Source organism: Chanos chanos, chromosome 5 (genome assembly GCF_902362185.1).
Source record: "Chanos chanos chromosome 5, fChaCha1.1, whole genome shotgun sequence".
Taxonomy (NCBI): domain Eukaryota; kingdom Metazoa; phylum Chordata; class Actinopteri; order Gonorynchiformes; family Chanidae; genus Chanos; species Chanos chanos.
In genome coordinates this window covers 46866850-46879397 of record NC_044499.1, presented here as the reverse complement: position 1 = coordinate 46879397, position 12548 = coordinate 46866850, and the positions used below count along the sequence as shown (strand labels likewise).

Below are 12548 nucleotides of genomic sequence, written 5' to 3'. Positions count from 1 at the left end.
TCGACCTCCTCCTATGCGAGGAAAAGGGAACTTATGTAGGCAGCAAACTCTTGGCAGTCATGGTGGCTTGGTAAGCTGAGCCGATTCTCTAATGCTCCCTATTGTAGTACATAAGCGCTTTCTTTAAAGTGTGTCTTGCGTGGCAGTTTTTCTGACGGAATGAAAGTAAAGCTGGCCCCTGCTGACCAATTCTGCAACACCTCTATGGCCCTCATGTCCTCGGCCTCGCTTATCCCTCCTCCTCCGATCAACACATTTCAACCTGGTGTCGTTACATCACTTTTGTACAGCGGGTCCAAATTTCGTGGATATCAGAAGAGCAAAGGGAATTCTTACGATGTTGAGGTTGTACTTCAGGTAATGAACCTGCTGTTGAAGTGGTGTTCTGTACGCATGACAGATCTGCCAGTCAACCCGCCAACAGTTTGTTTTTAGCAGTCACTATAGCGGTCTCCCTGAACTGATAGCCCACTGAGAACATTGAACGCCTCCGCCCTGGGCTCCGTTGGACATGGCATGACAGCATGTTTAATTCATGCATTGAGTTTTAGAGTGCAGGTTTATAGTACGTTAAGTACCGCTGTCATACCATTGCATCCAAAACAATTTGCATTTTTGAGATCTCATTATGGAGACACCGACTTGAGCAGCACTGTATATAGTTCATTTTTATCCGGTACCTGTGTTTACTGTAACTGCTAGTCACTGTTTCTATCACTATCTCTGTCCCACTATTTCTATCTTGATTCCTGTTTAACAAAATCAGAAAATGATATGTCATTACATTCAGTGCTCCATGCATCATTAATGGATATGCTGTGCAGCTTAATATAATTTGCCTCCCTTTCAGCACGTTACAATGGAAGATTCATATCTGTGTGGATACCTGAAGATCAGAGGTCTGACAGAGGTGAGATCAATATCACAGTTTAAATGACAAGAAATCTTTAAAATTTTACAATTGAACGATATGGTTAACCCTCTCCCCCAAGCAGTCGAAGGAGTGTGCTGACTCAACTGTCATGTATTGCACTTTATTTCAGCATCTCCTCTTTGGCCCCTAAACACTCTTTTTGTTTTAGTTTTCACTCAGTACAATGCTCTTCATTTTACAGGAGTATCCAACTTTGACGACATTCTTTGCTGGAGAGATCATAAGTGTGCGGTGTCCATTTCTGACAAGGAAATGGGATGCCGATGAAGATGTTGATAGAAAACACTGGGTATGAGGGATTCCTTGATGCCTTTTCCACTACACTGCAAATAAAGACAAAACTTACCAGAAACACCATCAACTGTCACAAAAAGCTACACAAAACTAAATGTCATCTGGTGCAAGAAGAGAGTGTATCTGCCATGGTTATTATTATTATTATTTTTTTTTTTCCAGAGACCCACATGGACATGATATAATGATGTTTTTTTTTTTTTTCTACTTCCACTTGTCTGTGTCTGTGTCAATGTCCAGGGCAAGTTCCCAGCCTTTTACCAGTATGCCAAAATATTCAACTCAGATGATTTTGACTATGAAGAACTGAGGAATAGTGATTATATCTTTATGAGATGGAAGGTGAGAATTATATTTGGAATTTTGTGGTGCCGGCCAGTGTATTACCCAGCATCGCCCCCTGAGTTTTAAAGAAATGGAACTTCCAAATGTAAAAAGCACGTATAAGATGGGTCTTAGAAGACTTCACACCTCACTTTCCTTTAGGAGCAGTTCCTTGTCCCAGACCACACCATCAAAGACATAAGTGGGGCTTCCTTTGCAGGCTTCTACTACATTTGCTTTCAGAAATCCACAGCCACCATAGAGGGTTACTACTATCACAGAAGTTCTGAATGGTAAGGCAGAACTCATCATCAACTTGTCAGCAATGGAAATTCTAGTGCTTAATTGTTAAAATTAGTTTTTAATCTTATTCATCGATAGATCTGAGTGAGACAAAACTCTGTAATAATTCATCATGTTTACATGCAGTAAATGATTAGTTACTAAATCTAAATTGCGTGACAGTTACTTGTAACACTGGGCTGGTGTAAGGGATATTCAGAAGTAAAATCCTTCTCCTCTGCCTCTCTGCTGTAACTGTCATTGTATTTGCATTTGCAGGTATCAGTCCCTGAATCTCACCCATGTTCCAGAGCACAGCGCGGCTATATATGAGTTCCGGTGATCCCGACCTGCCAGCTTTTTTGGCAGTGAAAGACTTATGTTTGTGTCCGCTTATCTATGGATAGCCAAAAACAGACAGTGGAACTACAGAAACTACCAAATGCTGCTGAAAGTTCACCTGTTTGAAATTGTGTCAGAGGATGACACACAGACGGTTGGATATTTTTTGGGACTGACAACAGCCTATTGTTTTTCGAGAGTTTTCAGTTTTCTGAGCTAATTTTTATTTTTGCTGATTTTTTACGGACACCTAGTTAAGGTTGAGGATTATGCAGAGTTGGCACATGACTGGCCTGTGATAGAGCTCCAGGGCAACACAGACTTGTTATGTAGAGCATAGTTAGTGTCTGTTGAAACCTGCAGCAATGCAAGTTGAAGTTTGATAATGCCAGGTAGATTTGGGAATGACCTCATTGTTGAGTAACAGAAGTTTTTCTTTTCCTTTTTTTCTGTTCTGTCTGATTGCTAATTACTACTGGTGAACAAAGCTTTGGTTTTTATGAGTGAAAGAGAAATAAGTGACTCAAATGGCATTCGACATTTGAAAGCTACAATGTTCTTGGTGGAATGTTTGTGAGTTGTGTAAAGTCTATGACCATAAATCTTGGTTCTGAAGACAACACGGTGTACCAAATTGGAAGCTATATAAAAAAGTCAAATATATTAGACTATTTAATGTTTATTTCATCACCAGTTCTTTTGTTCTCACATGCCTAATGATTTTTTGTGCTCATACTTCACCCAGACTAAGATTTCTTCAGTGCAACATAACTTCGCCTCACTGCTCTTATTTTACCAATACAAAGAATGATTTTTATGAGATGGATACACTAGAGTCCTGAAGCATGTCTCATTCAGACAGCATGTAAAATATTTTGGTTTATAAAAGCATTGCTACCATAACTTCATTCGTAGGACGGCATCCGTATATATTTTGTAGTTCTTTGTGAAATCAAAGCACTGACAATGGCACAGATACTGCATGGGGATATTCTGCAAATCAGGATTGGTCAATTATACAGACATCTAGAGCCAAAATCAAGATTGTCCCATAGTAGTGCTCCTCATCTGTTTTGCTGTTGGACAGTTTTAATTTTTTGCTAAATCTGTTTTTATTAAAATTTCTCTTCAGGGAATAGAGCCCTTAGTTCCTTGAAAGAGTCAAGTGTCCACTGTACATAATTTGCACTATAGAGCAACGAACTGTGACGGGCTGGTTTCTGCTCCACAGTCCTGGAGGTTTGAATTGTCAGTCAGACTAGTGAATTCAAATGCTATTTTGTATGAATAACATGAGTCATTGGATGTATCTGGGAAAGAGGTGAAACAACATATTCTCTTTCAATCAAACCAACTATTTTTCAAGCTCATGTGGTCATGTAAGTTTTTAGCAATACACTTCAGTTAAAGAGAACAAACTGAAATATCCCTTGTTGAAGGTTGTATCCAAAATAGATTTAAAGCTTAGCTATCAGAATAGTGTTTTATTTAATATTTGTTTGAAGGTGAGCACCAATTAGAGAGTTTTTCTTACAGGTTCCCCATTGGGAGTCTTCCATTTAAACTTGTGCAAACAATAAGTAACACACCCAAAAGCTTAATTTTACCATGGTACCATAACAGAAGAAAGCAGAATATTATTGATGTAACAATCATTGTGTGTTCTTTGTCACTGCCTTAGCTTCACCATTAGTCAATTGGCCACACCTGGACTTGTTAATCCAGTAGAATGAATAGTGTAAGTCCTTAACAAGTCACAGCATGCAAAGAATGTATGTGTATGTGTGTGTCCACTCAGTTTTATATTGTGATGGTATGAATGACTGCTGAAAGCTTAACTGTTAAAATGAGAGAACAGAGAAATCCTGAGACCTCCTCTGCATGTACCCTAGCGCTTTCATTGACATCAGCACTTTTCAAACCTTTTCAGCAGATGGCAGCATAAGCATAATCTTCCCTCAGTTGAGCAGAGAAAAAGGGCTTTGGTTTCATATCAATATTTGTCATCCCTGGAGTGAGTGTACAAATGTTACATTCTACTTAGCATGCGAACCACAACATGAAAAACATGATAAGATTATAATGAGGACAGTTATATTGATTCAGCTGTGTTGAGTACACATCATTGTTAACAGTGTTATCTTCTGGGTCATGTAGAAATATACATTGGAAAACTGAAAGAAATCATTTTTTATTGTAACAAGAGATGAGGGATTTTGTCAACGTGAACATTTAGTCCTCAATGCTGTCAGAGAGAATTTTTTTGAGGAAGCTTATGTTTTTGTTGTTTATGTTGTCAATCTATTTTGAAAACGTGAGAAGTATTATGTAAAACTCCCTGTGGCCAGACCGTTTTTTATTAGAGTTGTCGGGGCGATGACGCACACTGCGTCATCACGAATCCCTCTCAGTTTGTTGCACTGCTCCCAAGCCCTGATTTGTATGCCAATTAACATGTAGTTTGTCAGTTCATCTTTTCTGCCAGCTTTTCTGCCACAGGGACTTTTGCACAGTCACCCCCAAATTTTTAAAGCGAATTTGTAAACACAAAAGTCCCTGTCAAGAGGGGCTGCTGTGAGGACTGTCCTCGGGTATCTGTGGTAGTCTGACTAGCTTAGCCGAAGGACGGGTGCAGATGCTGTCTTTGACTTGAATGTCCACTGCCCTGATCCTGCCATCACTACTTGGGATGACACCAATGACTTTGGCAATGAGCCACATGGCCCTGAGTAACTGTGGGTCAGTATCATGACAGCTTGGCCCGCATCAATCTCTTTAGTATCCTTTTGCCATTTAGTATTCTTTGCCATTTCCATCTGCGAGGACCTGACCGTGTCTCCATCAACGGCGTCCTAGTAGTTCTCAGGGCCCATATAGGGCCTGGGGTAAAGAGGCGTCCCGTCGCCCTATCAGTAGGATGTTTGGAGTGATAGGGTCGAGATCAGCAATGTCAGAAAGGTGGTTTAGAGTTAAGTATGCCCTCAACCTCCGTGGGGGGAGAAAAGGAACTTCAGGAAGCCCTTTAACCTTCCCTAAAAGAGCAGCTAGGGAAGCACTGCATACTGTTTCACTTGTGTCCACCCCAGGCACCTCACTTTGGAGGGGCCTGGGAGAGAGAAATATGGTCCATCGACGCATCCCTCCAGGTGGTTCTAAAAGACCAGTCATTACCGGATGAAGTTCTCTTTACTGTCCGCCCAGAGGCTGAGGGCATACTTAATTCAAAACCATTGGGGTATGCCTCTTCTGACAGGTATGCCCTTATATGATTCCGGCATTTAACGTTACTCACATTTACTTTATGCATTCTTCCCTTTGAAAGACCTTGAGAAAAGATCATATCATACAACATTCTTGCTCATTTAAAGGTTCATTTTGATTTTCCCTCTGAGGAATGAAAACCCTCTTTTGTTTCTGAGAAGGTTTCTTTGTTTAGCAGATTTTCCACTTAACCACATTCTAGTCATTGTAGGAATGAACTTCCTATGAATGAGTTAGTCACAAAGAATCAACAATCATTATTATTATGAAAATGGCCTGAGCATAGTAAAGATTGGGATTATGTCAAGGATGATGGAAAAAATGCATAAGGAAATGTTCGGTTACAAACACTAAAGCTGTTTGGTGTAATGGGATCTTGTGGAAATTTGATAGTCTTACAGGCTCCAGGCGCCTGTGCCATAGATTATGAAATTCGATACAAGGTAGGCATTCTCCATCGTTCTAATTGAAGGATGACATTACATGACCTAGGGATGTGCTACACATTTTCTAAAATCTGAAGACATTCCTTTGACCAGTGATCGTTATGGTCCCCTTACCACATTAAAGTACAGAATAAAATCCAGTAAATGGCTTTTAAAAGTTGAAAAGATAACTTCTTGACCTCTTTTTGGGATGAAGAAGAGCGGTGTTGGACAGTCAACAGATTTGGAAAAGGCTTGTCAGATAAACATGAAACATTAGATGAATCAGAGTTGAAATGTCTCAATTATATTTAAGGTTGTTCCAAGAAACCGCTCCTCAGTGTGTGAGCAGTGTGTTTTGCACCGTGAGTAACATCAGTGCTATTTGATGTATTTTTCAATTTCGTTAGATCAGTTTGCATAACCACGGTAAGAGCAATTGTTCTTTACTTGTTACAGCACAAATTGTAATGTGACATAATAATACATGATAATGTAATCAACGGTGTGTCATTCTCTCACAGAGAGAGAGAACACACCAGGTTTGCTATTCTACTGATTCTTATCAAGTTTTTACATTTGTCAGTAACTGCTGTGGAATTTCCAAACCTAATGTTGTACTGACCTGAAAAATGGCCTCAGTGACCTATCAGTCATGGGTGCCTCTTACCCGTCCTGTCACCCCCACCTGGTGCCTACCCCAGTAACTGAGTATGTTCGCCTGACTCCACCGACCATGATCAAAGGCCATAGCTCACCTGTATGTTTGCTAAGTCTATGCAAACAATGAACAAATAACCTAAAGACATGACCAAGATATCCTGGAAACATCCTGAGAGCAGAGGTTCACAAAAAGTTGAAGAGGAAAGATGTTTACTGAGCAGCTGGAATCTGTGTTGCTTTAGGGAACTTCCTTTAATCACTATGTTTGCGTCCAGTATCTAGAACACACAAGAGAATTCTGTTGGAGACCTTTCCAGACCTTGTGCATGACCTACAACTGAACACATGGCAACTACCACGAGGAAGGAAAACTAAAAGACTACTCAAGGATCTTCTGAGGGAGCATAACAACTCATATTGTCTTCAGTGAACCCATGCATGTTCATTTTTCAAAGATGCAGACAAACTAATGTTGACACTCATGTCAAGGTTTATTGTTTTGTTTGAGCAGCACACATTCATATGGCACAAAAGCAAAGTTTACAGATGGCCGTGGAGCATTTTCCTGTTTGCCCTTTATCTAGCGTTAACTAGCCTATGATTAATCATATGTACTTATCTTTTACTTCAAAACTGGATTCTGGAAAATAAGTTTACTAGCAAGCTGGTCAGGGAAGAATGCTGACACTACTGCTTCAAATCTGACTGGAGCCAAAAGGGTAATCCACAAAGCAAAATTTCTCTGGTGGCCATATACTATGAACCAAAACTCCAAACTGTCCAATAGGGAAAATTGTCGGAGCATTCCGATTGGATAGTTTGACTTAAGTCATCTAGGTAACTGAGAAAAATTGCACTGAGGAATAATTCCCCCATCTCTCCTTTCCTTGTGCATAGTTAACCCTCTTCAGATCAGACAATGTGATAGTTTAATGAATATATTGACAAAAGGATATCTTTTAACTCCTATTATAATCTATCAGTAAAACTGTGCCTCATTCTCAGTATATAATGCTTCCAAAAAGTCAGGGGGCAAATAAAAGAATGAAACGTCATGACTAAATTAAATAGAAGCATTTAGGCTTCTCCTATGACCTTAAAGTGCTTGTAACAGATTGTAATCCTGAATCGGAATCAAAATTATTTTTGAATGGAATAAGGATGCTGGGTTTCGGTGAACCCTGTAATGTTGTCCTCAAATGTTGATTGATTTTCTAAATGTCAGCATCAACTTTGCCAACATCAACTTTGACAGTAAAGAGCAGAATTACTCAAAACATCCAATGTTAAGGGAAATTTCAGAATTGGAAGACATTTTCTGTCCCACCCATGAAATTCCAAACAGTCCATGCACAAAATACTAAAACATGCACTTGTTGTGCAAATGACTTGTCCTGAGACAAAATGTATATAGCTATAGAAAAAAGTGGTTCCAAAATATTATTTTAAATACCAAATAGCTCTCAAGCACCCCCTAAAATGGCATTTTTCTCTTGTCCCACACTCCTGATGATCAATTTGCCTATCAAATGTAACAGGTAAAATCGACTTTTTTGGTACAATTTTGTTGATATGTGTCTCTTGTAATTGTTAAAACAATTTGTTTAACCATCAGCTTATTTTAAATAATAGTAATTAGGCACTCAAGTTGTGTCCCGCAACATGCACACAACCGTATTACCGAAACCTATTTAGCCTGGCAGAGGAGTTACCTAACGGTGAGTTAGGTGACATCGTGGAAATGTTATTATCAAGCCATTTGCTAACACCATGGGTAGACCAAAGGTAAGTCCTCTCTTCTATTTTTCATACTTTTCCAATCTTTTCAGCCCTGATTGAATGTGTTGCTCTAACCAATGCAGCACTGCTGCTCAGATGATCAGAATTCAGAATAAGACAAATGAATTTCAAAGTTTTTTTTTCTTTATGTGCATAACTACGTTTGTCCTTGACCTTGACAGTAACATTTCACAGCTAGCATCTATTCCTGAGAAAAAGCCAACATTAGCATTGATTTGCAACCCTGTTACTTTAACTTGCAACTCTGTTACTGTTACCCTTGCAATCCTGTTGATCCATCCTCGAAAAGATATATAAAATATTATTAAACAACATTCCTGTGGTCCTGAGTATTTATTTGTCACATTTATGTCACAATCTACAATTAAAAGTAATTTATCAATTCAACCCTTTTACTTTACAAAACCCTGTTACTCTACTTTCAACCCTGTGAAACGACCTCGCCTCCTCCCTCGCCGGTTTCAGCCATTCCACTCTCAGCATCGCCAGTTTACTAATCACCGGTCTGATCACCCTCATTCTGCATACCTGCCTTCACTTTAGTTTTCCCTGATGCCTTTCACGATTTAAACCCCTCCGCTGGACCAGTCAGCATCGAAGTCTGCACCTTCCATGTGTTTTCTGAGCCATATATCATTCCATCGCCTTTTGGCCGCCCGTTACCCTATTTTCTGTTAGTTATTCTTCGGACCCCTGGTAACCCTGTTTTTTTTTTTTTGTTCAGCCTGCTGCTGTTGTCCTTGTTTACATCTGTCATTAAAACTCCTGTTCAGCCTCACTTGTATTCAGCATCGTGATTCTCTCTGACACCCTGTTACCGTGCAATTTTTATTAAAATAATCTTAAATGATTTTCCATATACATAATGTATTAGAGCAAATATTTGAAAATATATATAAAAAAAAAGTATTAGCACAAAACAAATAAAACATTTCATAAAAAGTATACCTTTGATGCCTGAGCTGGATGAATCACATTATTTGATGGATTATTACCTGTTTTTCTGAAATACGTAACAAAACATGATAAAATAAAGTGTCAATTTTTCAAAAGTTTTGATGCCTAAATTGTCCTCCAGTTCTAGAATGACCCTTAAAATTGGATTTGTGCTTCCTGCATAGCTCAAGTATGCCAAAAAGGATTGGACACCCATTGGGTTGCAAAACAGTTGTGCCATTGTCTTCATGGCTACACCTAAGAATCTTTAACAGCTGTCAGATTTTTATAATGTTTGATCACGAGACTGTTTTCTTCTTTCAGGTGGATTTTGGCACGCCTGTGAAAAGCAAACAAGAACGTGTTGGATCGGAATCAGCTCTAATTTAAAATGGAGTTTACCAGAAACGAGTCAGAGTTCTTTCCTTGTTTAGAAGGATAACAATAAATGTTTGTTATCAGTTTTTTTGAGAACCACTTCCTTAAGGAAGTATTACATGTCCTGAGTCCAGCTGAGTTCAACACGCCTTTTGATACTGGAAATGGGAATTGCTAGCAGGCACCGATGCACTTAACTAAAGATGCAAATCTATTAAATGTACAGCATTTTTACATTATCAGAAATGAGATCTCGGTGGCCTGGCACCAGAAAAGGCCATAAAATGCACTTTCAGACCACTCTCATCAAAATATTGCTCAGAGCAAAGCTTATTTATGTAGTCTGGTCAGACAGGACCCTGTTGCAATAGCATTCTTTCCAGATCTGATAGGAGCCTGTCCTCTCTGCCAATTAATTCTCCGCCCGGTTTCAGCTTGGATTGGAAGAAACCTTGAGAAAAACCAAAAGGTATCCTCTTGTGGATGGCACTGGGTTGGCTAAAGTGGTTTATCTATTTTAGAGAGTAAAGAAACAGAAAAATCTTGGCTAAAAGAAATATATCTCAGGATATTGGCTGTGTAAGAGCAAAGAAAATGAGGGTAAGTGTTTGTCAAAGCTGGTGTCGAGGGGCAGGTATTCGTCAAAAGATGAACGGGTCGCAAAGCAGGCAAGCTGGTCCAGAAGTCAGCACAACGGATCAAAGAGGCATTTATCAGGTCTTTAGGCAACTAACTTCTTAGTAATGGTTGAACATGCTGGCAGGTATCACAGGTGTGGGTAGAAAGAATGTGTGTCATTAGATCCCCTGTGGCAACTTTTAGAATCAAGAGTGGTTTCGTTGATGTAGTCAGCTTTCATGCATAGCGACTTAAGTAAAAGAGCACAAAACAGCAGATCTGGTCAAGCAGACTGGGAAGTATCCAGTGTTCAGCGTGACCAGTCACAAAGTTTAATGAAGAGAAGATGGAATGAATGTATCTAAGGCTCTGGATTGTTTGCCCCAACAAAGAGTGAAAGTAATGGGAAGTAGATAGAATCAGAAATTATGCGGAAAACATGGTGTAATGAATGCAACAATGAAATTCCAATAGACCAACCTTTAACAACATAACTGAAGAAAGGAAAGACAGGGCACGGCTTACATGTGTCAGCTATGAATGAAGTCCCGCACGTTTTTCTTTCTTTTTGCTAGAATAGCCGTAGCATCTAATGAATGAGGGTTTTATCACAAAACACAAAGCCTCAAGCAAACAAATTAGGAATACAGTTCCAACATAAGCATGTGTGAAAATGAAAGTAGGTCGAGACAGGATGCAAATGTCCTTCAAAAGTACACAAAAAGAATAAAAGACTATTAAACTGCAACTACTCGTCCTGTGAAATCACTGAGAAATAAACAGCTAGTCTGAAATGGTACAAACAGAATACGTTTCAAGAGCCATCACTGGAAAATGTCTTTCAAGCACAAAACATAAACATTTTATTTTGCTTGTAGATTTATTGGGCTCAAAATGCAAGTACCAAAACATTCAAATAGATATAACTGCAGAGAGACGAAAGTCTGTGATATTGGGAACATACCACAGAAACTTGAAACATTTCATCTTTCCCCAAAACAATTTCTTTCCAGTCATATTTTCCTCAGAATGGCGAATGTGGGTGACACAGTTCACGAGAAACGTGCAGATGTGATATTTATTGCAGGTGATGATGTCGCTGACCCAGAGACCTGACAGCGCGGAGAGCCGCTGACCTTGAGCTGAGGTTTCTGTCGTGGAGTTGGCGGCTCATCACAGGAACGTGTGACACGCGTGGTCTTAGATCACTTACCTGACAGTCAGCACAGCCAGCTGGCTCTCACCACCCCTCAGTCTGAAGACACACCTGTTAGCCCTCTCCCAATGCTTTCCGCCGCAACAGACCCAATAGGTCATCGCAGAGAAATTACAAAAAGATGACAGCCATGAATCAACTGCTCACGTTAGCTGATTTAGATTAAGAACCTACAAAAAGAGAGAGAGAGAGAGAGAGAGAGAGAGAGAGAGAGAGAGAGAGAGCAGGGCTTTAGGAATGTAATGCCAATGCCGAGGGAAAAAAATGAGACCCAGAAACATCACATGGGCTCAGGTCTCAATGATTCAGCTTATTTTGGGTGCCTTAAAAAGTGTAAATGAGTCTGAACTGAATATGTGCAGAAGTTTTTCAAAACAGGTAGACGCCTTACCCATGAGCTATTTACTTCTGGTCATTATAAAAATTCCTGGTCCACATAAGTTGCAAGTGGTCAAACATTAAAAAAAAAAAAAAAATCGTGTGACTGACAGAGCTCAACATGACATGGGCTACATTTAACATGAGTAACTCATTACTCATTCTTGAGTAAAATGTACTGACAACAGCTCAGTGGTATTAATGGTAACCCTCTGGGAGAGTATCTTAAGCAAGTATTTCTTGAAGGTGGTCTATATGACTTTAAACAGGCAGATACCATTTATGCGTAAGAATGTTACTGGAATCTTTGGCTAAATTCTCTCACCACTTATTTCATATATGTAAACAAACACAAACGCACTCAATACGCCACACACAGACACACACACATATGGGAACGTGTCTGTTCGTTTGTGTATATGCGTATAATGGAGTTTCCGCTAAAGTTCAAAGTTGTTTTTTTTTCTGGCTTTTGATTACGTTTGACTGCATTCCCGGTATCCCCAGTGCAGGACGTGCGCACGTGCCCATTATTAATTTTTTTTTTTCTCGCCCACGTGAGAAAACAAATTATCTCCGCCCTTCCCGTGGCATATATATTTGCGCGTTCTACGTTACATCAAGTGAGCAACAACAATAGAACAATAGCGGCAGTAAATTCGACTCCTATCCTGTTCAGTCGTCTCAGCAAAGCATC

The 12548-nt window shown here is 39.6% G+C and overlaps 1 protein-coding gene across 1 annotated transcript; it reads left to right on the top strand.

Moving 5' to 3' along the window:
* Positions 1-2808, top strand: LOC115812867 (glucose-induced degradation protein 4 homolog). Its single transcript, XM_030775414.1, has 6 exons — positions 1-357; positions 851-910; positions 1116-1223; positions 1469-1570; positions 1715-1845; positions 2114-2808. The coding sequence occupies exons 1-6, from the start codon at positions 160-162 to the stop codon at positions 2175-2177; spliced, it is 663 nt and encodes a 220-aa protein (XP_030631274.1). The 5' UTR covers positions 1-159; the 3' UTR covers positions 2178-2808.
* The last annotated feature ends 9740 nt before the right edge of the window (positions 2809-12548 follow it).

Excerpts from the sequence above, each read along its gene's own strand:
- LOC115812867 (XM_030775414.1), top strand. The coding sequence starts at position 160 with ATGAAAGTAAAGCTGGCCCCTGCTGACCAATTCTGCAACACCTCTATG. Across the intron at positions 1,571-1,714 it reads ATATCTTTATGAGATGGAAG|GAGCAGTTCCTTGTCCCAGA; the intron begins GTGAGAATTATA and ends ACTTTCCTTTAG. Across the intron at positions 1,846-2,113 it reads TATCACAGAAGTTCTGAATG|GTATCAGTCCCTGAATCTCA; the intron begins GTAAGGCAGAAC and ends TTGCATTTGCAG.